This window comes from Micrasema longulum, unplaced genomic scaffold (genome assembly GCF_059751315.1).
Source record: "Micrasema longulum isolate JH-2025_06_02 unplaced genomic scaffold, ASM5975131v1 h1tg000811l, whole genome shotgun sequence".
In the NCBI taxonomy this organism is placed as follows: domain Eukaryota; kingdom Metazoa; phylum Arthropoda; class Insecta; order Trichoptera; family Brachycentridae; genus Micrasema; species Micrasema longulum.
The window spans coordinates 120,611-147,967 of record NW_028278003.1 but is presented as its reverse complement, the minus strand read 5'-3'; the positions used below and the strand labels follow the sequence as shown (position 1 = coordinate 147,967).

The 27,357-nt window shown below is 31.6% G+C and overlaps 2 protein-coding genes across 3 annotated transcripts in view; one reads left to right on the top strand and one right to left on the bottom strand.

The window, feature by feature from the left end:
• The window catches only part of MCU (mitochondrial calcium uniporter), a 128,379-nt gene that overhangs the window by 37,130 nt on the left and 63,892 nt on the right, over positions 1–27,357 (bottom strand). The window lies entirely within an intron of this gene.
• LOC148278897 (uncharacterized) overlaps positions 4,712–27,357 on the top strand; it is a 59,714-nt gene continuing 37,068 nt past the window's right edge. The window contains exon 1 of the mRNA XM_088230719.1: positions 4,712–4,767. Coding sequence (XP_088086845.1) covers positions 4,712–4,767 — 56 coding nt within the window. The remainder of the gene's footprint in view (positions 4,768–27,357) is intronic.

Below are 27,357 nucleotides of genomic sequence, written 5' to 3'. Positions count from 1 at the left end.
GACGTTGTCCCGCCCGAACATTGGCTTGCCTGCCATTGGCTAGTTCAGCAAACTTTTTTTTTGATATTCGAATTTTCAATAAACTATATACTAAGTGACATTTCAATCTTTTCGTTTCGTCATTGTGTGATTTGCTTTTGCCAAAGCAAAACCAAAAAAGTGTGTAATACTATAAAAATCCAGTAAAAAGAAATAATTTGGTAGAAACTATAAGAAATTTAAGGAAAAAATCTGATTGAGATCCACAAAAAATAAATGCTGTTTGTAAACATTCAAAAACAAACTTTTTTATACACAAAAAACAACACCTTTCCATTTTTTTGTAAATGCATTATCTTCAAATGCAACTCTGATATATCGATTAATAAAACATTTATGCTCCTTAAATATTTTTTACATATTAGTTTGAAGATTTTAATATCTACGAACACGCACAGCGCAAAGATCTATATTTCTCTGAAAACCGCACGTAAATCGGTTAAGCCGTTTAGGAAGAGTTCGGTGACATCACACGTACAGAGGAATTATATATATATAAAGATGAGTTTTCATGTACCAAAAGACGTACAAGGCAACACATGTTGTTTTTGGAAGGGAACTGCCGAACCAACGTCAATAACAATAACGTTATAAATAGGTTGGCAATTATAGCTAACCTATTTGGAAATATTGTTGATATTTTTCACACGAGTGATTCACATATCAAAAAATGTGTAGGATCTCACTTTTTAATTTAAATTTCCGTTAATTATATTAGGTTTTCTCCTTATATAGGTCTCCTTATAAGTGTATTTTGTATCTTATCTTTATTTTTATTTTCCATTTTAATTTTGTTCTCCATTGTATTTGTTTTTTTTTTATTATTAAAATTTTTCATTGATAAACCCATACGGGTTACATACATTTAACAACATATTTTTACTTTTAAAATTCACATTCTACTGTTAATAATAATATTTTTAACATCATTTGTAAAGGTGGTCCGAGTCTTGTGTTTAGTTTTGTCTAGTAGTTTATTGTATAATTTCAGTCCTTGGTCTCGCTTGTCCTTTTCTCGTTTTATTTAATGTAATTTGTTTGTTTTACATCACGTGTACCGATTCAGTAGGAGTATTTGATTTTGTATTAATGTGTACAATATAAAGGCGGTAAGCAGTGTAAAATAACAATAAAATATTTTAAAAATTGATAAAATAATAAATAATTCCGCCTAGAGAAATGTTTCAGTTTCCTGAAAAACTTTTTGCCATCTCACATCCATTATATATTATTCAAGCTATTTTTAACACGGATAAACCGTTAGATACTTGAGTTATCTTTTGGCGTATGTGTCGCAGCCGGATTGTCATTTAGGCGGATTACATATTGGCTAGCCAAATTACAAAACGGCTGATCGACAATAAGCCGAATTGCATTTTGGGGGACCGAACGATCAGCCGTAATATTTTGGCTGGATACAAATCGCGCCCGATTGTTCTTTTAGTTATTTCTTTTACCATTTGAAGCGTCGCTTCGTATGTCTTATGTCATTGAGTAAAAATGGCGTCTGGTAGTAAAACTGTGACACATATTTTATCAAATATAGTGATAAAATGTATAAGATGACCATGGTTTCAAATGAAAAACGGAAATCCACTCAATACCACCGGGAGAAGAAATATGACTTGATGAATATAACTAATGACAGTTACCTTATTATTACGAAGAAAATACCCGAAGACCTACGGAACAATAGTTTGATGCGCTATTTATTTTATTTATTGTTTTACAATTGTTGTATTTATTTTGTTACAAGAAGTTGGGTTATAGTAACAAGAGTTGGGTTAATAGGTTGGGTAAGGTTAGGTGAGAAGTTAGGTCAAGTTAGGATAGGTTGAATTAAGTTAAGTAATAAATTGGCGGCCTCCGTGAAGGCTCACACGGAGGGTTCCGGGTTTGATTCCCGGTGAGAATAAAAAAAAAGTTATTTGTCTCCAGCCTGGGTATTCTGTGCTGTACTTACCACCGCAATTGAGACTCCCTGCCTGTTGTGGTGCAAATAAACAAAAAGAAATTACATTAAATTAAATAAACGCATTTTATAATTATTAAACTTAACCCAACCTAAAACCTAAGTTCACTGAACAAAACAAAGTAAAACCAAATTTGTTTTAATAGAATTAAAAGGAAATACAACAAACCCAACCTAACCGTTTTTATTTATTTATTAATATACATGGCACGCAGTGTCTTTTACCTTACAAATATACATTTTATATTTAAAACAATATAAACACTTCAATATGTGAAAAAAATTAAAATAAAATTGAGAAGTATTATGTTACATACATACTATAACAAAGCAGTTTCGCATAAAGAACATATTAAAATATATAAAAAATGATTAAACAATGTGTGCAGATTACATTTTAAAAGGAAAATAATTTTTAATTTTTTTCTTTAAAAGAAACAAATATTAAATACAATAAAATTCTTTTGTATAAAAAAACACAAAAAATAGTAATAAAAATAACAATTAAATTCATTTAAAAAATAATTATACACGTAAATATGGTACACAAAAGTAAACATAGAAAGCACCATTATCTAAAAAATGTAAATTACCGTTCACCATCTTTGAAATGATTAAATTGATTTGTATAAACTATACGTTATGTTGAAAATATCAGCAACGTCGGAATAGTTATTGCCGAGTACATGGGCATTAAATTATTAATACAGAAATAAACGTGTTTCCCTTTTTTAAAAGTCAATAACATTTACACCCTAACGCTCTCTCTAAAATATTTAAAATTTATGTGGACCTTATTTGATATTTGAGTAAAACTAAATCTTTGTATTTTGCCGTATTTCATTCTCTTTCAGATAAGCCATTATAAAACATGATATTTGTATCTTCCTATTGTCATCCGCAGAATAATATTTCCATACTCCATTTGTACGTTGCGGCGAGCGGGCTGTAGTGGGTTTTCCTGTCCGATTAAATTCAATTAAAACGATTAATGAATGAAAAAGCACTGAGCTTAATATTTTTGTTTTCACTCAAAGCACTTGAAATGGTTGGAAAGGCTTAGATTTCAACTTGTGTATTTACAAGCGTTTTTATTAAGTTCATTGACACTGACATTTTATTGGATTTTTTTTTTATCTGGGACGTAACAATATAATATTGTATTGTATTATTCTTAAAATATTCCTATTATGAAATTGATATGAATTTTAAAATTAAAGGGGTATTACAATGTTACGAAAGCATAGAGTAACACGGAATAAGTACTAATAATCTTAACATGTTTATTACAATAAATATGAAAAACAGAGATTAACATGCATATTATGATAAATAATATGTAACTGCACAATTAGTTCATGTGTTGAGAATAAAATAATTAGCCACTGACCGCATCAATGCAGAAGCGGTGCTGGCACACAACTTAATCAGGGCAAAAAATATAGAGCGATAAGGCAGAAACTAATTAACGAAAGAAAACTCGGTAAAATGTGCCTCTCTTGAAAGTGGAGATTTGTATTCGCCGTGAGTCGTGAGTGCTGTATACATACACGTAATATTGCTTTCACCCTTGATTCCGGGGCACGATTGGAAGATAGGGAAATAAACAAGTCGCAGTAGGAGCTACGTGTAATGAAAAATCCCACTGAAAAGGTAAAATAAAAATTCGCCGGTAACACGAACGAGGGTGCTTTTCAAATCTGAATTAAAACTGACGTATAGATAAAGCTTGTATTTTAAATGCGCAAATACAAGGTTAAAAGAAAAATTACGGTTATACGTATTACTAATCCTATTGAATTTATAAATTAACTGCCGATTATCCTTTGTCAGTCACATATTAGAAATATAACTTCGCATCATTCCAACGGAATCAATATAACTGATGATTGAACTGTTAATTTTATACAGATAGTTATGTTAATATTTAAGGTATACATTGATAAATGCAGGAACATACGTAAAAACTCCTAAAACTGTATTTTCTTTCTAGCTTAGTGCACCTGTTAGAGAAATTTTATTAAAAAATCATTTCATGATCCCAGATAAAATAAGCTAAATAGTACTCAAAATGCATTAAAATCACTTTAAAGTTATTAAATTTTCGATTTACCTGTCTCCTAGTTCAACACACGACCGGCCGCGGCGTGCGGAAATATTTTTTTAGTAAGTAACCTTTTTTTTAAAAGTAATATTTTTTTTTTTCAGAAATAATTTTGTTGTTTCCGGATCATTTTCGCGTCTGATTTATTTTACATATTTTAATTTCGTGTGATATATATGCATTTATTTTTAAAAACAGCAGCTAAAAAGTTCCAAAAATAATTCAAATATGTCAAAATCTAACGTCGATATTAGACTTGACTATTATTTTTTACTATCTTTAAAGTTTTTTATCGTAATATGATCCTCTGGTTTCAAGATAATTTCTCCAAAAGGCATCACGCGTGACAAAAGAATAACCGAGCAATTGTAGCAATTTGTACAAAATTTTTCGCTATTTAAATAAAAAATGAAATCAAAATGGCAGACTGCTAAACGAACAGAAAAAGTATTTTTACGAAAAAAACATGAATGGTTGCAAGGTACTCTTGAAAACTCGATTGTAAAATATATGTAAAATATTGGTCGTCCGATAAGTCATTGAAGAATTTACCGACTGTATTAAACGCCGAAACACAGTAGACCAGAGAACGGAAGATGACGCAGAAGTTCTCTTTTATGCTGGTCAAATGGCAGTTTGTGAATCTGCAAAGGTGAGTGGAGCCCAAGTAGTTAATAATGTCATGTCATCACCAAAACGTGGTAGTAGATATATACACGAATAATAATACCCGAGTCAAAAATAATACCGCTGAAATTAAATTACAAACAGTATTGAACGATTCAGTTAAAAAAATGATTTTGTACTTAAAAGAAGTCTTAAAATCGCTAATGCAAGAATAATATTGGCGTCCTTAGAGTTTAGAGGGATTGTGATGGCTCCCAGAAATATCAATTTAAACAAAAAATTTTTTTTTAAAAGCCAATCAACAGGCTTAAGTAAGCCCTAATAAATTGGCATGAATGAGTAATACTTAATCTAAACAGTCTTAAAATCTACTTACATTTACAAAATGTATAATTAACAAAAGGTATAAATATGGCATAATCTAGGCGGAAATGGCAAGTGTGACATCGCGAGTCAGGAGAGACAACACCGCTTGCTTCTTAAATGCCTGCCCTTGCTGTAGGAGCACATCGACATTACCGTTAGGTGAGATCTTGTTCACTGTTCTGAGGATCTTTGGCAGAGGGGAAAAGAATCCGATGTTAGTTTTATAATTTCCCACAGCAAAGACAGGATTAGTACGCAAGTTACGGCGTGGTACATTAAGGTTTATCTGAGCAAGGATATCATGGGCATCTGTACAGTTAGATATTAATTTGTGCAAGAATATCAAACCAGTCAAAAGCCTTCTGAATTTATGTTGTTTATTGACAATTCTTGGAAAAATTCTACTGTAATTGTATAATAACTTATAGTATTTTATTTACACAAACATATGTGTACTCTAATTAAAACATAATATTTTGGTAAACATTGTTACCAGGTTTAATGAATTTGAATTTTCAGTTTTTGTATATATGTTTAGAATAATTTTCTATATTTTTTTAATGTATCTAAATATTACTATGTTAAAGGTTGATGTATAACACACCATTACGAGCCATAATAAAAACCTGTCATACGATTTTTTTCAAAATGAGTATTAAAAAAATAATAACTTATCATTATTATTTTCAAAAAAGCGTATAACTGCCTTTTATTTTTGTAATAGTTAGTTCAAAAAGGACGAAAGAAAAATTGGAAATTATAAATAATTTCGATCGACTTTTTGGGTTAAATACTCCTCTGTACGTTTGTTTGAATTGTAAAAAAAAATAAAATATGGCGGAATGTGGAACTGTGTGAGTACATAAAACCTAGTCGATCTCCTGTCGGTGGCCCACTTGTCTCAGGCCTTAAGTCATATTTTTAAAGATAGATAAATAATAACTGTTTTATAGTGAATAAATAAACAAATATGATTTTAAACATTTCAATAAAGTAATACATTTTCAGATAATGGTGGAAAAATCACATGCATATTTTACAAAACGTATACATATCGGGAATCGAACCCGGAACCAAACGTATGTTATCTAAATATTCTAGACACTACAGCTGGAGGTGGACTAAAATGTATTAGGAGATATTAAAAAAATATATATATCTCTAGCAAAATCACTAAGGAGAGATACTGCTATAACATCGGAGTCATTGCAGAGACAAAACTTAAGGTGAGGAAAGTACATTCTATTGTCTTCACCTTCGGGTTATTCTCCGCATTTAAGATTAGAATGTACTTTCCTCACCTTAAGTTTTGTCTCTGCATACGGGTAATAATTCACTCTTGCTTATAGAGTCGCCCATACGCACAAAAACAATTTTATGATTATCAATTTATTTAATTTTACACTAAAACCGCATTCAATGTGTTTGCCTAGAGCTAAACCTTCTCAAATAATAAAAATTATAAGTTCGATGAAAAATTCTAAAACAACCGGCATTGACAATATAAGAATGTGCGATATCAAAAAACATGTCTCCGTTTTAGGTCTTATAATTACACACCTTATAAATATTATGATATTTTGCAGACTGGTGTGATTTAGGAGATGTTTAAACATAGCATAATTAGACCAATTTAAATTGTAAATAATTAAAGACTACTTAACTCTTACCTGCCATTGAAAAAAAATAGAAAAATATGTGTCCATTTATTTGGATATTTATTTTTAAAAGTTCAACATCATACATACATGCGATGATTTGCTGCAGGATTTCGCTGAGTTTATAAATAACAAATTAATTATTCTACATCATTTCACTGTATCGATTTTTTAAAAGTTTTTGACACTTTATGTCATTTTAAATTAATATGTGTATTAGAGTCAATTGGTATAAGGGGAAAATTATTAACTATTTTTAAAATTATTTTAGGGGGAGGAAAATGAGCAAAAAATAAAGAATTAATTAAGTTTAGCAAAGAAATGTTTATCTGGGGTGCCTCAAGGATCTATTCTGGGTCCTAAACTGTATATAATTTATGTGTCAATGATTTGTAGTGTTTTCAAAGAAGTAAAGAGATTTATATTTGCAGATGACACCGCACTAGTTATTTACAATAAAAACCCATTACAATCTCAAGAGATACTGCAAAGCGATTTTAATAAATTATTGGACTCATGACTATAGTCTTATTATAAATGCATGAATACAAAATGCTGGTAATAAAATACATAAAATCTCCACATCCCAAAAAATATGTTTCCCCTAATATTTTTTATTTTTGCGCATTGCACAAATTCCTTACATGATGGTATCTTTAACCCATGTAATTGCAAAATCGTAGCATGTGTAGAGAAGAACAAGTATTTGGGTATTTTTATAGATCATAATTTTAAATGGGATTGTCAAATATTTAAACTTTGTGATCGACTGCGGACTCTTGTGAGTACTTTTTATAAGTTATCTTTTATTTTGCCTAAAATCACTTTAAAATATTTTTTTTTCTTTAGTAGAATCAATGATTAGGTATGGTATAAAGTCGTGGGGACATTAGACTAAAACGAATATTAAAATGATCCAGGGTCTACAGTACTCTATAGTTAAGAGAATTGTACCAGCAGAGATTTGATAATGTTCTCCTGTACAAAACACTTAAAACTCTGTCTGTTCGAGGATAACTGTGGCTTTGCATAATTTAAGAAGAATTTAATAGTAATACTTTCAAATTCCTCTCAAACATAACCATAATACACGCTTTACGTATAATTATGGTTTGGTAGCATCAAAAGTACGTTATAAGTATGGTAATAGAACTTTTAATTATTTAGTACCTAGCATTTTTAATTTACTGCCGAAGAACTTAAATTTAACACACAATGTAGCAAGAGCTAAATAAGAAAATGGCTACTCGATCAAAAATTTATATGTAAATAGCAGCTTATGGGTTAATATTTATTTTTTATATATTTCCTTGTATAAAAAATGTAAAAAATAATCATTATTTTTATTTATACATGTATGTTCTGAATATCCGGTTGTTAATTATATCTGTAAAGTCATTGTTTTTATAAATTTAGATAACATTATATAAGTTAGAATAAATATAAATCTCCACCAACAAGCTACAGAAAGTGGCTTGGTGGGGTTTTAGTTTTAGTAAAAATAAGAAAATTGAAAATGTATAATGATATTAATATCATAAATGAAAAAAATAAAAATCAACAAGTTAGCTACAGTCTACAGCAATACAACGGGCCGCAAGTACTCAGGTCAAGAATCGCAAGCGCAAGCGCAAACCTAAACCTACCGTTATAATAATAATAATAATAATGTGCGTTTGTTGTTAAACCAATAACACAACCAAAAAAATGGATCGCTTTTTTTTATTTTTTATTTATTTATTTTTGCACCACAACAGGCCAGGATGCCCAATTACAGTGGTGAATAACATCACAGAACACCCAGGCTTGAGAAAAATCTAATTAAAATTTTTGTGTTCTCACCGGGAATCGAACCCGGAACCTTCCGTGCGTGAGTCAAGCGTCTTGACCACTACACCACGGAGGCCGCCGATATATTGATTGTTCTATGCAATAGCGCGAAAGGGCGTCTCTTTAAGCGGGTAGCGAGTTATTACTCTACAAATTAATTAACAAAGTGTTACATTACAAAGAGAGCAGTAAGCACCGCCATGCGCCACGTACTGGTGAACTGTGATTAGTGAATCAAACTACCGTGGTTATTTTACTAAAATAATGACAATGTAATAATAAATAAATATACAAGTCTCGAAGATGTCGCGAAAGCGATGAAACCGGTCACTGGGTATTCCAAATTTGTGGATAATCACTCGTCTTTTTCACTTTTTCACTTACAAACTTAAATGTTTTAATGCCAATGAAATATCATATTAGACATTTATTGTTCTAAAAGGCATTAAACAAACTCAAGGTAAAAAACATATGTTGATCTAGAGAATATGGCAGGAAATTAAAAAAACTAAAAAAAACTAGATCATCGCATACTTCAATGAATAATTACACGTACCTAAGTATAAAATAATAATCTTTACGAAACACGAATGATTGGCCGTTTTTATATCACAGCGAAAATCCACCCGGCCCAATAAAATAACATAGGGAGAATCGACTTTTATCGTATTACATTTTTTTATTGAATAATGTTATTTATTAATTGGCGGTAAACGCACTAACCAATACACCACGAGGCCGATTCATTTCCACTCGATTTCCTTTAGCGGTATTTTCACCAGCGAGCAGAAACTAAAGAAATAAAAAGAAAAAATAACATTGTAAGTATTAACCCATCCTAAGTTTAGCGATCCGGGTAGATCGTGCGATACTGTTGAGCGCCAACTACATGGACTCAGAGTTTTAGTTTTGGAGAGTGGTAAGTAAGTTCTCACGGGTGATATTTCAAGCGCTCTCGCGGCCGTAGACTGTTATCTCGCGTATTTTGTATGTAAATACACGAGATAAAAGTGATTCCTGGGGCCGCGAGAGCGGTTTAGAATAGCACTGCAGGTTAGACATATGCGAGTATATTATCATCATCATTTCCTTTTCGCACCTAATGTTACATAGTACACCAATCGCAGCGTATCTTGATAGTTTTTTTTGTTATATGAAGATAAGACGATCAGTCTTACGCTTCTAGTACCAGTCCAGGTACTCTGAAATATTGTAGCGTAAAAACACATTTTCAAATTAATATTTCATGCCAATTATGTCAGGAATCGAACTACCCCAGAACTCTTGCATGGTAGGCAAACGCGCTGACCATTCACCACGGGTTGGACAAATGATTCGCTATGTAATTCATTGAAGACACAAAATCCCGACGATTCAATCTTTTTTTAGAACTCAGCGGCGACACATGGTAATCCGAAAACGATTTTTACTAGTTTCTATTACTTTAAGAAGACAATCCATTGTCGGTGTCATCCTGAGACCCATCAATACCTTTCAATCAACCCTTTTTTTAAATACGTTTGAATGATTTCAAAACTCATTTGCGCCATGCAAAAATTGTTAATAATCGAAGCCATTTAAGGAAGGCATGTTGATTTTTTAACTAATTAATAAACAAATCGAAACTCAAAATTATTTCATGGCGACGACGATATGACAATGTGGATAGTAGGTAGGTTCTAGGTACATACATACTTCAAGGTAAGACGACCAGTCTTACGCTTTAAGTTCCAGTTTAGGTACCTACTCTGAAATATTGCAGTGTGAAAACACCTTTTTAAATAAATATTGCATATCAACCATGTCAGAAATTGAACCCGAGAACTTTTGCATGGTAGGCAAACGCGCTGGCTACCACACCACAAGGCGAACAAATGCGAGTAAGAAATGAAAGCCATATTTCAAAAATAATTGGATACAAATTCCGTCGCAAACTGTTGCACATAGCTGCAGGTTGGCGAGGAGAAAAGAGCAGTAAAAAGCAACAGTAATTAAAGCTTCATCTATACGTCGATGAATTAATTGAATAAACGCACGCAAATACTAGATAGTGTATCAAAACATGCACTGCCGTACTTTAAACTGCATGAACACTACTTTCTTGTCTAGGCATACTTTTTACTTCGCACAAACGGAAAATATTAACTGATTTCCCTATGGATCCTCGAGACGCAAGTAATACACAACTTCCGATGGTATAATAATCCAATTTATTGTATTAACGTTTCGACGAACTGCTAAACATTGAAAGGGACGGCAAAAGCGATGAAATTTTTTGATTGCAACACGCTCTCACTTATTTCATTTTATCTATTGGGGGTAAAGGTATTACTGTTTAGTACAAAACAGAATTTATCGATACTGTTCCGAGCGAATTACTGTTTATTCCTATCCTTGCCCTGACCCATCCTTGTGTTACTACCTACCTACCTTACCATCTAGATACAAAAATATAGAACTGGGTTTGGAATATATTCAAAATTTTACATATGACATAATTTTTGGAATCCTCGCTGTGAATGAAGGTACAAAGTTGTTATCGAAATTCATAAAACAATTAAAGTGTTAAAGTTTTCATCATCCAGTGAACCAATATTTAAAGAACAGTGTATCATTTTCACATTGAAGGTATGTCCACTTCCGTGCTCTTTTCCTTTTCTCAAATATTTCAATATTTTACAAAACTGAACGATTATCAACTTTTCACATAATTGCAGTCCACTTTTTCGTTCACATTTAATTGCTACGTCTCCAGGTACTATCGGGATTTAATCATTCGTCAACTTTTGTTAATTAGATTATTGATCCGTTATCAAAATATGCATTTCTGTTAATCGTCGTGGTATTTTTCATAAATATTGGTTCAGTTATTCATGCTTAGGTACCATTGTCGTTTCGTTATTAAATCCTCGAAGAAAAGAAAAATTGTTTTCGATCGCTTGAAATTGACGTTTAAAAAAATTTATATTTGATTATTGCAATCGGTACTTACTTATCTTTTAGGTGAATGAAGTATGTGCCTAGTACCTAATTCGCACGTTGCCGCCTATAATTTACACATCGCATCGCCTTGAATTAATTTTGAACTTCGATTTGTTTATTATTTACTTTAAAAAACACTTAATTAATTTAGATTTTTGACATATTTACTAATTATTAAAAAAAATAATGTACCATTCTAAAATGTTACAAGCAATATTTGAAAAGATTTCGCGTCTTCAACGAATTACTTGGCAAATTGGAATTCCTGGGTATTTGGGATGTACTGTTCTAACTGAAAGTCATTTAGTAGGTGCTTCGGAACAAGTACGCTTGTGTAATTTACCTACGACTTGTGAATTCTTCTGTCGTTCATTATTGCGATTATTACCACCAGAATCCAGAGTTTCTACACTAAAAACCTTATCGATTCCCCAATTAGAATTTTGTGGTGCGCTACAGCATTCAAAGGCTCTAAAACATTTTACTATAGGTACATTAGAAAATAAATACCGTATTAAAAAAACCTACGCTTTTACATAAGCGAGGTCTGTATCCAAATACAGAGCGATATGGCGTTTTTTTTTTTATTTTTTATTATTAATAAAACATATAATACAAAAATTAAATATTATACTCCCAGGAGTTATTAGAAACTTATTTGGGACCGTACATAAGAAAAACCATTTTTTTGACAATACATAATATCATACAAATTAATACATCCGAAATAAAAAGAAAAAAATATTGTATAAGAAACATAAAACACCATCTTATATAAACTACATTAATAATTATCACTATCAAAAAGATTTAAGAAATATTTTTTAATTGCGGCACTTCTGGATTTTTCTTTCAGTTTTTCGTGTCTTAGCTCATCAGGCAGTTTATTATATTCGGAATGGCTAATATTTTCCAAGGACCTACTGCCAAACTTTGTGGAGCGAAACTTAGACACATCAAGATTCCCCGAATAACGCGTATTGTAATTATGAATATTATGACAAAATGTGTATTTTAAATTTGAGTGAGCAGAAAAGTTGATGATATTTAAAATAGTATTGGTTATGTTATGTATATATATAACGTTATTTTTTGAATCTCCTGGCAGTCACAATTATTATTACAATTCACCAATACCTAGACTACACCGGCTAGGTAACGAGTATGGTGAAGTTGATATATTTTGTCTGTCTTTATATAAATATAGGTTAAGTATTCAAAAGGTTATAAATTAATTTATGTAAAATTTCTTAATATTTTTATTTTTTTACTATTTCTTTTTCTCATGTATCTCTTTAATAATGTATAAACTTATATGTATGTATATGTATGCGTGTATGTTTTCATATGTAAATTTTTAAAATATTTTTCTATGTACCATATACCTATGTTGGTACATTTCCTGATTTTTACTTATTATTGTATCTTTTAGCTTTTCTTATGTTATCTTTTATTTTTACCAAATCTACATACTTATGTTTCACTGCTGCACTTAAATGTAATTTCTAAAATATGTAAAAGCCCATTGGGCGTGTAAATCAATAAATAATAAATAATAATAATAATGTCGTGCAGTGGCATTACCTTGAAAGGAAGTATCTTTGTTTGTCGGTAAATATCCTTGACATGGGAATCCTGTTTAATCCTCTTTACCTAACCTTACGGGATATGGTGCGGTGTGATGGTTTGTTTATAATTATTATGAGATAAAACAGATGGTGAACGAATATTCGAAGACTTTCAGCGGGAAAGATTTTTGCGTTTTGCGCGCTTTAACCCTTTATAATGACACAACTTCTATTTTGTTTTACGTCTTCCAAACTTAATTAAATGTGTTCTTTTTTAAGATAAAAAATAAATTGTATTTGAAAATCTGAGTGGTAGACTGATCTACATGTGTACGTTTTTACAATACTCTAATGACATAAGACTAATTATTATTAACACAAAATAATATAAAACTCAATTCTGGTGGTAAATGTATGTACCACTTTGTTCTAGGTGTCATAAGGGTAAAAGCGAATTAACACGCTGGCCAATACGTTAGCCAGTACACTGGCGCACGTATTGGCTACGATATCGTTAAACTGCCCACACGTTGCCGAATCGGTCAGTATCATCTGTCAGTGAGGGTCAATATGCGGACGTCAAAAGCGCACACCAAATCACGTGCGCCCTCTCCGGTAGTTCGCAGCGTGCTAAAAACAGAGCCAGCGTGTTTGCCAGTTACAAATACCCCCCTGTACGCGTTTACTAATACGTATTTGCCAACGTACCGGCCAACGTATTGGCCAGCGTGAAGAGCGGCCTTTAGACAACATTTGTCACTCTCTAATGATGCCGCTCTTGCGTTAACGAAGTCACAACAGACAAAACCCAAACCTCGTTTAGGTACAGGTACAGTGAGAGGATATTCTCTGAAGCAGGAGCAGTGTATGGAGAAAAGCGCTATGGTTTATTGCCGGCATACTGAAAGCTTGAATTTATTCTTCATAATTTACCTGAAATCAACTTTATTTTGGCATATTAAATGTTGACAACACAGTTAACATTTATTTTATATTATGTGCGGATATTTTTAATACGAAATAATATTTTGCGAAATCCGAAAACCTCCCAATCCTCCGATAGACCAGGCCAATAAAATAATATTTAATTTGATAAAACGAGTAACAAGAAATGTGGTTATAAAATTAGCATACGGAAAATTGAACAGCTCGGAAACATGGTATGGAAATAACCCATCACGTATTGAAATATATATTTGTATTTAACTTTTGCCAGGAAAAATAAGGAAGGTATTTGTGATACTAAAAATAATGCGCATTGGATAACTTTATATTTTCTTAGGTCATTTTTTTTGTTCAATTAATTATAAAAATATAAATGGATCATACAATATTCTAAAATATACGGTTGGAAAAAAAACGATGTTTAAAAGTTTTCTATATAAGGGACTTGCACTGTACACACATATTTTATTTATTTTATTTTATTTGGGATTTTTACAGCTATTACATAAACAAAATAAGTAGAAAAATATTAACAATACTAGAGCCAATTAAAAAAATCCACTGTAAATCTAATGACACATAGTATATAAGAAAAGAGTTTACGTAATTGTATACCTGATGTTCTTAAATATGAAATATATCATTGACTGAATCAGCATTACCTTTGTAGAATAAGATGATAAAATATATAGTGTAATTGATTATATAACACTTTGTTTTTAGACCACTTGAGTTTATTTTAAAGCACTTTCGGAAAGCTTATAATAACACATGTTGATGAAGGATCTGCGCTTTCCGAAACTAGTAGTAAACAGGTTTACGAATAGTACGTTACTATCTAATTAAAAACTGTTATAATATTCTAGCGATGGAGATAATCTAGGTCAAACTAGCACTACACGAGCACAGGAGTAATCAGCGTATTCAGACATACGAGTAGTGCGGCAAAAGCGTATTTCACATAATGATTTAATGAAATTAGTTTAATTAAAGGATAAGTAAATATACGCCATTAAAACAATAATGTTTTGAATTAACAAAACTACATTAAATCCAACTACGAGTATATAAAGTACACCATATTTAAAAAAAAACTCTGTAAAACTTAAAAAAGACCTATCCTGTATAATTTGACAGATATGCATTCAATGGGTTGTTTTTTTTTTAATAAAAAAAATTTGCTTTTCTATCCTAAAAAGTGAAAAATTATAAATTCATTACAATCAAATTCAAAAATCTTATAATTTTATTGCAGTTTTATCGTTTTATTATATTAAGAACAAAAAAATGTCAACTGCTTCCATAGTTTTTAAAAATAAAAACAGGGATTAAACTGAATTTACATAAAAATAAATTTTACAGCACCTTTGGCGCAATAATGTGCGTCGATTCGAATAATCTTGACCGTGTGCACCCGATGGTGCATAGAGCATTACACTGGTAGCATGAATTAAGTGTATCTCGATCATCTGTTACAGCAATGTAAAGAGATTTGTCTTACACTGCATGTGCCAATACAGGGACAGTGAAATATTGCAAGTAAATCCACCTTAGAAAAGTATTATTTCATGTCAACCCTCCGATCGTACATTCTCCCAAGTCAGGATCACGTCCTGAATATTTGATATAAATTGCCGACGAATAGTCAGCGTGGTTAAGGCTCCCTCCCAGGAGGCATCCGCAGTATATGGCCAAGCCAATCGTATCGCCTTCGCTTGATGTCAGTTGTCACCGCAATGAGCCGCGTCCGTTTTCTTATTTCTTCATTTCTTACAAAGTCAAACCCAACGCACATACAAATTTCTTCTTAGACACCTTTTCTCAACACTCGAGTCTTAGCTGTTTTGGTCCTAGTGAGGTACAACGATTTTATTCGAAGAGGGGAAATAAGTGTTATGAAGGCGTTATATACGCGGCATTTGGTTTTCACTGAGTAAATATCCGATCTCAAGACAGCCTTCACACCCTCGAATGTAGCGCGCAGCGCTTGCTGCCGCACTCCCAGCTCTTTTTGAAAACAGCCATATACCGTTACGTTCACTCCCAGGTACGTGAAACTCTCGGCCCTTTGGATGACTTGGTTTGACAGCGAGAGTATTTTGGGTATCGAATCACAAAGTTTTACACGGCACATGGGTTTTTTTATAATGATTTTTAAACCCATGCATGTTATTTCATGTTATTTAGCTAAGCTAATTAAGTAATACTAAAGCACTCCTTTACTTTTTCCATAACACTGTTTTAAATAATATATTAATTATTTAGGGTGTGAATATCTCAGCAATTTTCTTAGCGTTTCTATTAATATTCGGAAAGGAGGAAAATTAGTTGATACGAACCCCGCCAAAAACTTTTGAATAAGCATGCCGAGAAAATGGGAGAAGACCTCAATCAAGCAACTTCTTTTTTGCCCATAAAAGATTGTTAATTAATCATTTTTTGATCGTTATTGTGTTTCTTTCTAAGGAATATATTCTTCGTGACGAAAAAATAATATTAAAAAATATTTAATAGAGTTAAATAAAAAAAAAAACGAGTTTTATGATAAATCCAAATATTTAAGTTTTAGGGGACATTTTCAACGAGTTGTGAATGACTTACTATTAGAAAATGGGAATCAAATTGGGGTAGAGTGAGATTCGACACTCGTACCTCCGATCCATGAGACCGCGACACTAGCCACGGGACCACAACCAGATTTAAAATAAATAAATACACACTTTTTTATAGTTTTTAGTTATTATTTGCCATGGTTTAAATACAGTACTTTTAAAAACATATTATTTTATACCTAGTTAGATTACTGAAGATATATAAAATTAAAGAGATGCGAGACAAAAATAAATCTTTCATTTAAATGCAACCAGAGTAAATATTATAGAACATCACAATAGACACGTCACTTTCTACAATATGAATTTATTGCACCAAAGGAAAAAATACTTTTCGCTCCGCGAGTCGCACCAAGTCAGGTGATATACATAATAACAAGTATAATAATAGCATAATAACATAAGTGGCTTATTGGCGCAGGGATCCAAAGTCTTCAAACGGCACGGCAGCGCCAATCATAAAAATACCTAGCTTTGAGTCCTAGAGAGCAGACGGGATTTTTATCCTTGCCATTTGATGAATTTGTGTTTTGCGGTGGTTTTTTAATGACTGATTTTTCTATATTATTTCATTACTACATTTATGATATTGGATAAACGACCGACCGGATAATATAACATTATGTTTCTATCAACGGATCGAATTCCGAAAAGTATATTTATAGCATAGAATTAAAAATAGTCAAGAAACCGCATACGCACATCAAACAGAAGGCGACTCAACTACTCATAAATGAGTAGGTTTACGTTTTGGCCCATTAGTTTCTTTGCAGACGTCGCTCAGTACGCAACTCCTGATTTGAATTCAACTATGCCGTGTTGTGTCCTTTTAAATTGTAGAAATACTGCTAGGATCTTAAAGAAACAGGATGCAATCACATTTCATGTTTAATTAGCAAATGAATGTGTATATAACAAATGCCTGACTTAAAAATTTAATTATTTTTCTATCTGTCAGATTGTCGAAGAAACAAAATGGAAATTTCGTTAGTGTTGCCAGAGTAGTAAATTTTTGACCCTACTTTGCTCATCTAATGAAAGAATTAATGAAAAATGGACTTCGGATTAAGCAACTCTGTGGAAGACATTTACTGACATTATCTTCAACACATCAAATATTATTTAAGATGATATAAAAATATCTGTTTTATGTAAAAAAAACATTTGTTATATATTTTAAGTTTAAAGTTCATTAATTCAATTACTCCAATAAATGACCCTTTACTTATCTAATCTGTTGTGTCAATTAATATTAAAGCGTGCTCAATAAAATTTTAGAGAAATTAACAGATTGCTTATATTTGTGTTATGATTTTTTTTCTTCCCATCAAGCAACATTACGCTGCGACCTCACGAATGCGCGCGGCGAAAGTAGAGCATAGTGGGGGAATTATTGGACACAGTTTGATGTATTCAAATATGATTCTACGCTCTTTCTGGACTATTCTTAATTCTATGATTTATAGTCAAAAGAAATTAATACTGCTTAATGTGCCTAAAAAATTGCAATTAAAAAATCAAATACATATGGCACGAAAACACAAAATAAACTGTAATATTGGGAATCGTAAGACGTAAAGACATTTTAAGCAGTTTACAGAATATTGGCGGTAGCACACCGCGTAACGACTGTTAAAAATATCCCAAGAACGTTAAGAAAATCTCCCCGTTTTCTTATTCTGTAACTAATTCGTTTAATAAATTCATTTGTATCAGAGGGGACGAGAGCGAAATATGAATTTTAATTGCGTTAGAGTGAGGTGGATATATAGCAAACGAACGAACTTACGAAACGAAATTTTGACAGAATAAGCCTGCTGATTCATCTTATCTTTCTTTCATCAAGATTCTTCGAGATAGTAATGTTCCATCTTAATATCTTGTCGCTTTATAGCGCTTATGTTACATTCATTTACAGATCCTTTTATTATCATATAGTCAATATGACGTGGACGTATTCAAAGCGGTCCTAAACAGCATCCTTATTAGGGGTGGGGGTGCCGGCGGGGGTTAGGGGGACAGAGGTCTGCAATGCGGCACGCCCGCCTCCTCTTAGGGTGGCCACACGGCGAATCTTTAAATACATTTTATTAACAACAAATACAAATATTACTAGGGTGTTCCTTCTTGATAATATAGAGATACAAAAATATTTTTTCGGCTCGACCAAACCCAACGACTTTTTCCATGGTGTTATTTTTTCGTTTTCAAATGATACAAGTCACAATTGTCAATAAATCCATTAGTAATTAAATAATACCTTATATTTTAATATAAGTTATAAACTCAAAACACTTTGTATAATTCCACTTATGTATTTGACTAATTGGCGCTTTCACCATCTAACCGGCATCTTCAGACGGGCAAAAATAATTTTAAATAATAAAAATTAAATATCATCCTAAGTATACATTCCAAATATTCTTCCGAATTCTGTCAACAACTAAATCGACTATCTATTGGAAGTCCGGTATCACCAATTTTATATTTTTAAATGGTCGTTTTAAAAAAAGGAATATGCAAACATAGCTTACATGAACATGTTTTATGTTATACAGATATATGGACGGTATTTTTGTAATTTTTAATTGTTTAAAACGCCTGTAAGTTTTCTTTTAAAATCAAATGAACTCTTTAGATAAAACTATTCGATTCGCATTAGATGAGAAAAATTTTGTTTTTTAGATCTAACAAAAGAAATATTTAAGAATAAATTGTATTTTAGTATGTTTAGAAAGTAAAAACAACATTTGAATAAATAGATACTGAGATATTTGATATTAAAATAAATATTTTGAAAATTTTAACTATTGTTCTTTTTTAACACAGTGTCTGCGTGTAATTCAAGTATTTTTTATTCACAAAGTTGGTAATGTACAGATAAAGTTTGAAGACCTTTGCGCATTGAGCTATAGTCACTTTCCACGTGCTTGGTCGCTTCCAAATGTCCCCAAGGCATTGTTCCTTAGTTTATTGCGAGTAAAACCAAGCAGCGAAGGCTAAGAACATCTTCTTTGAAGTCATCGGAATATTAGATAGACTCGAAGATGAAAGTGTCTTAACAATATCGAGACATATTTTATCGAAACAAAAAATATCGCGTGGAGGTTCTGAAACAGATACTACATTATTATATAATAATATTACAATATATTTTCACATTATTTTTTTTGTAACTAACTTACTTAAAAATATTTATAGTAAAACAAGTTGTTTATTTTACGTACGAGTAGCAGTGAATGTAATGTTAATGCAACATTATCTAATTAGTATATTGTTTTACCTTTTTAAATTAAAATTACAAAAAATATTTTACCATCTAGAATTTATTATGCCTGAAAATGTGCGTAATAATAAGGTTATTTACTGTACATACATTTGTACTTCATATTTTGATAGATTCGCTGTAGTTATAATTACCATGTATTTTTTCGGTCTGATTAATATCCATTTCTAATTTGAGTTTCTCGGTACTTTATCCCAATAATTAATTAGGAGGATTAAATTGTCGCTGGCATGCACGAAACATGGAACATTAGTTTGAATTACGATTCGACACACCCCTGTAGAGGTAATAGATTCCCACGTGACCATTCAGATTAATTAAATAAATAAACACGCATAAAATATTACTATTTTTGAATGTGCAAAAGTTGTGTGCAACTTAATTAAATTGGATAAAAATATTTGGTCGTAAAAACAATAAACAAGAGCGTGCAATAAATGTATCATAAATTTTTTAGTCCATCATTATCATTATTCCCTTTCCACACCTAATGGCGCATAGGGCACTGCATTGGTACACCGATTACAGCGTATCTTGATAAAAACAAATTGTTACAGATGATCGGTCTTACGCTTCAGGTACCAGTCCAGGGAATATGAAATATTCTAGTGTAAATTTCTAAAAGTGTGTTATTTACAATTCGTTGAAAATGGTCCTCAAAATGAAATATTTAGGTAAATCATAAGAACGCAAATATTTTTTATTAAAAAAAAAAAAAACACCCTTTAAATAAATATTTCATATCAACCATGTCGGTAATCGAACCCGAAACCTCTTGCATGGTAGGCAAACGCGCTGACCATTACACCACAAGGTTGACTTCATATACCACAAACCACATTATTCATATTCTTAGAGGTGGGGGTCAGTGCTACGCAAGCTCCTGTCATCACTACGACCGGTGAAGATCTATTGTGACGGGTCCCCGTGAATAGTTCTCGCCATCCAAGCCTGAGTCTATAAAAGAGCTTGTCTACTGTGTGGAAGGCGAGAGTTTTCATTTTGCCGAATTTCGCCCTCCAAGCCCAGATCCGAAAGCATCGGGCTATTATGTAGAGGGCGAGCTCCTGAACACCCTCAGGTTTAACCAGTGATCCCCCGAAGATGAGGCTCTTATGATATAAAGCATCACATTGACATAGAATGTGTATAGGTGTTTCCACATCTGCACCGCAGAACCTATTATACATAATTTTGATGTTTTCATACAGTACGTAATAATCTGACTTAAATCGTTAATAAATTGAGAATATATAACATTGTTATTGTTACACCAAATAACTAAAAGTCACTAATTGATTAATAATAACTCCGGTACGTGGTACTGAATTGTAGGCCGTTTATTTCCTCGCAATATCTGATCTGGCACGAACAGTCGTCCGCAGTGAGACAGGGTAAAGTAAAATACAGATAAAAAGTAGGATTACTAATAAAATATGAATTCTTTTAATTAAAACTTACCCATCGACCAATTAATACACATATTTACCCTATAAATAAAGAAATTAAAGTTTATCACCTAAAAGCGCATTTTAAAGAATATATCAATAATTATTTTCAACAACAGGAATATTTCCAAGAACTTTTCTTAACAAAATTTCTGTTGAGTTAGATTTTTCAGCTGTTTCAAGTAAAATAGGCATGCTGATTTCAAAACTGTAATTAGTTTTCTTCCACCGTATCATTTTTTCTCTACATCTTCTTTTAATGTGTCTACTGTCTGCTGAGTCAAGCCTGGTTCATAGGAAGCACTATTACTCTCATATTGGCTGAAGTAAACCTACCTTGACTGTGAAAGGGTAATTGAAGTCATAGGAGACCAGTAACAGGTTCATACTTGTCAAGACTATTCAATTCAACGTTGACAACTCTACCGATTTTGGGAGCAATCTATCTATCTACCGAATGAGCGACTATCATTGATTTTTTAAATTAACTAATAAATAATTGTTTTAAATCATAAGACAATCGGTACTATTCTTATTAAAATGTGATAAGAAATAAGGGAGATATAAAGGATCGAAGTAAAGTCATTTGAATAAAGATAAAACCAAACAATTCGTGACGTCACCAAGTATGACGCCATCGGATGCAGAGACAGATTTTACTTAAAAGTCTATTATTTAAGTGAGTAAGTAGAATGAGGGGGGGGGACTTTTATCAGTTTCGAACTTGAAACCTTCATAAAAGGGAAATTTATTTTTTTATTATTTAAATGAGAAAATATTATGTTGTATGAGCGAGAAAAAAACTTGGTGATCAAAGTCAACCTTCGAAGTAGGGTCGCTTTGATGCACCATGATTTTATGCGTTTATTTTGAAGGTTTTCCTATTGTAAATTACAAAAAAAAGACACTGAAGTATTAGCAAATTTAGAAAAGGCGTTTCGAGGATTTTATTAATAAGTTCAAATTTTGTCGCTTGCAAAACAAAGATGTAGAAAAACGTATTAATTTCACATCATTTTAGAAAACTTATTATTCTTTTTAAAAAAAAAAATATCCAAACAATCGTAATACACTCAGTTATATAAATACCAGTGATGTCAAGACAATGCAAACGACACAAAATTACTTTTATCATCAAATAAATATTTGAAAAACTAACACATTAGTCTATCACTGAATTGAAAAAAAACAGCTTCATGATTCCACTACAAATTTCTTGGAATCTTACTTGAAATAAAGTAACATAACAATTTTATTTAAAGCGTATTCCGTATTGCCATACATAGAAAAAACAGTTAAAATTGTGAGATGTTACCAAGTTATAGAGAGAAATATTACAAGCAATATGTCCGCTGGTCAAAGTCACCTTACAATTCAAATGTCACCCCATTTTACTTAAGCAAGGTTGACGAAAGAGGGGAAAAAAACACGGGTCGTTTTAATTTCTATAAATGGCATTACCAACATAAAAATAAATGCATGTTTCGTGGTGTACTGCTAGGTGGATTTGTATGATTAAATTCATTACCAACCGAACAAAATGGCTTTTCTGGAACATCGAATATTGTAAACTAAAATTTATGAATGAAATGATTGATTATTAGGACCTTTATAAACTCTGTCCCAGCTAATAAACAAATTTACCAATTTATTTTTCTGAATCTACCGAATTTAGCTTGATGCAGGTTGGGAACGTTGATTCTATTACATCTGAGAACTAAGAGTGTAATAATATGCGTGTCGCTAGTTGTAGTGAAGCGCAGCCTGAAGTGGAGTTCGAGTTCTTGTATGTTTGCAAGGAGTTAGCAGTGTTTAGTTTATTATTTACGTATGTACTATTCCTTTCCTTTAGCTGATATATGTCTACTATATCGCATCGTAAGTGTCCAGATAGCCCCGATGCGTTTTGTTGTTTTTCTGGCGGTTCCACCATTTTCAGTCAAAATACAAGCATGAGCGTATTTGTCAGACAAGCCTATATTGCATATTTTAAAGTAAAAATTGGTGATCAAGATAAATCTTGGGTCTCTCACAAGGTGTGCATGCAGTGCAAGTAGAGTTTACGGATGTGGGCATAGAGAATACGAAATAAATAGCCATTTGGTATACCTATTATTAGGCGAGAGCCCAGAGATCATTCGAGTAACTGTTGATTTTCTATAGCGAAAAAGTCAAAATAAAACAAGAAAAACAAAAGTACAATAGAATATCCTAGTTTACCATCAGCTATACGTTCAGTGCGTTCATCCCAGTGCCAGTTTTTGAAGAATCATCCTCTTTCGACATACAGGAATACGAGAATGGTACAGATCGAAGTGACACCAATGATAAATATTTTGAAATGAAAGATGACTATGTTCATAAAAGATTTGATCAGCACGAATTAAATGATTTGGCGCGAGATTTGGGACTATCCAAAAAGGCTTCAGAAACCCTAGCATCAAGATTGCGAGAGGAAAACTTGCAAAGGGAGCTAAGGTATCCTATTTTCGATCAAGAGAAAGTTCATTTCTACAGTACTTTCGAAGTGACGTTGGATTTGTGTATTGCTACAATATACATTGACAATTCCAGCCTATAACACAACGGAATAGCGATTGTTCTTCGTTAGCTCAAAGCGGAGCGCATGAATTATTTTTTTTTCCCTAATATGTTATTTTTTTGTTTGGTACAAGAACTTTACTATTTATATGAACACAATCTGACTTACAGTAACTATACGTATATAGCCTTTGTATGAATAAAATTACTGTCTGTGAACATATATTCAGGATTATTTTCATTTATTTTCCTTTGTATGCATATTTCGTAAGATTTTTAGGGCAAAAAGAGCGTTTCCTATAGTTAAAAAGGTGACGAGATAGACAAAAATGGAAGCTATAAGTTAGCAATAAAACAATAGTCAGACCTAAGTCAACGAAATTGTGTTCGCCAGTGTAATTTTTTTTTTAAAGACAATACCGCCACATAATATCTGAAGTGAGATAATTTCCTATGAAAAAAATTTACAAAAATAGTTCGTCCCCACTTTATCAGACGATTTGACAAATACATATATACATACTCGTATTTACTTATTTTTATATTCATATTATTTTAATTAGTGTATTATTTGTAATAAAAATCGGTAACATTCCTACCTTCAATCAAATGAAAAGTATTCTAGATTCTGGGTTAGATAAAAATATACGTTAGGTTCTATTATTCATATTTTCACCTTATGAAAGAATACATGAAATATTCACGAGACAAAATTACTACTGAACGCCATAATACAATAATTGGGTCCCTGAAGAATAGCTATGCTGCCAAACCAACAAATATAACTTACTCAAAACATAAAAATACATTTAATTGTTTTGTCAACTTGCCAACAGCATTCATATTCATCAACTATAACTGTAAAAATAAAAGAGGAAAGTCTATTTCGAAATCATCACGCACGTCCCTTTTAACAAAAGGGCGAATTTATCTGTCTACGGAAATTAATTGTTGTGAGTTGTGTACCATATCCGCGTTCTTTACATGCCATAAGTGGGTGGTAGGTACATACATACATATATACATATATATATATATATATATATATATATATATATATATATATATATATATATATATATATAATTAGTACCCAGCTATGGCTGGTCACAGTCTACTTGCAGCAATGCTCACTCAGGAATAGCCAATCACCTTTTGCAAAAAGCTCCCGGATAAAATATATATTATATTCAGCGGGAATTCAAAATGTGACACTATCAATCATGTATATCAATTAATAAAATACTAATGAACTTCCTTATTGGGATGTTTCTATGAAAATACGACATGAATTTGAAAAAAAATACTTTTTAATTTAACCTTCATGCACACCTAAATGTCACTATTTTTTCTTACTGTTAAAGCCGAAATCATAACACTTTCCCGCTGATTAAATACATTTATAGGTGTAACCACAGATATATTAAATCCCCTATTCAGTGGGAGTCAACAGTCAACAGTCAACATGTGTTCTATGTGCGTATCAACTGTGGAATTTCGTAAAAACATATATCTATGTAAGTGATATTTCCTTTTTGTTTATTATAATTAAAATTGCATTTGTCGGCCTCGTTGTGTAGTGGTCAGCGCGTTTGCCTACCATGCAAGGGGTCTCAGGTTCGATTCCCGACATGGTTGAGATGAAATATTTATTTAAAAAGGTGTTTTTACACTAGAATATTTCATAGTACCTGGAGCCTGAAGCGTAAGACTGATCATCTTACCTTCATGTTACAAAAATGATTAAGATACACTGCGATTGGTGTACCAATTCAGTGCCCTATGCACCATTAGGTGCGGAAAGGGAACGATGATGACGAAAATTGCTTCTTTTAACACAGGATTGCCTGAAGATTAAATACTGCTAAAATGTTTTACTATAATATTAGGTTTGCATTAGAAAAATAACCAAGAAAACTAACCTCGAAACAATGTAACGTGAATTACCAAGATGTGCAATAGTTCATTTACTTGTGAGGTGGCAACATTTAGCGTATCTAACAAAACTACTTGCCCAAATGAAACCATTGACACTATTAATCTTCTACAAGCATCAAATTCATTAGGTCCAGACGGTATTGCTTCTATTTTACTTAGACTTAAAATTAACTGCACAGCCTCCCGCGTACATGTTTAACCTAAGCTTTGATTCTGGTACATTCCCATCTTCCCTAAAAAAAGCTGTTGTAATTTCCGGACATAAAAAAGTGACAGTGGATGGTGCCAACTATTGACCAATATCACTGCTTAACACTATCTCAAAAATGGTTTAAAAAAGATTTTCATAAAATATATAAATAAATAGTATTTTATCAGTAAACCAGTATGGATTTAAAACAAAAAATGTGTACAGATACTGCAATCTTATATAATAAATATTATAAAAATATTTGTTAACCTTAATTGAATCATTGTTTTACTGAAAAAGTTTCCTTAATCGATGTTCACATGTGACAGTGATATAGAGAATAAATATTTTTTTTCATTATGTAGAAAACACACATTGAAAAAGACTCAATTCTGGAGTTAAATGTAACGTGAGTTACCATAGAATTACCCATTGTACTCATATTATTTCGTCGGGTTTTTGGCACAAGTTGGCAACTAACATTTTACTATGTTTGAGTATGTCCAAATGTTTAAATTGTTTTCAGGCGTTGCTTAGTAGGTTATTTGGTTCAGCCGAATGAATCTTACCCACATAAAAAAGGTTTCAGCTCCTTATATATAAATAGTGTGTTCTCATACATGTAATCAAAACAAGATAAAAAAATAAATTAAACAATGTAAAGTAAATCGAGAATTTCAATTCGTATCAACAGAAAAAAAAAAAAAAATTAGTAAGAAAATTAAAAGTACATATTAAAATTAAGATCTGAAAAATGTAAATTAAATAAGAGAGTAAGACAGTAATAAAAGAAAAGAAAAGGTTAACCTAAGGAAATAACAAAAATGTATTCAATGAGGGATAAAAAAAAAAAAAAAATTAAAAATGTATATATGTAAAAAAATAATAATAAATAAAAAATATTAAAAAATTTAAAAAAATGTATTACATAAATATTACATAAATAATAAATCAATATAGGAACGTTTTATCTACTAACCACTTACGTAATAGAAACTTAATTTTATTTTTACTATGACATGTTTTCATGTCAAGTGGCAACAAATTAAATACTTTTGGAAAAATATAATCCAACGTACGTTGTCCATATTTATTTTTAAATTTTGGTACTACTAGGCCATCAACAGATGTAAATCTTGTTAGATAGCTGTGTTCTAATTTATTTTTATATATCGAGCTGAACATCTGTTGGATAGTTATGAGATATTGGAATTTCTAACTAAAGCGTGAAGCTCTTCCCAAATCAACAAC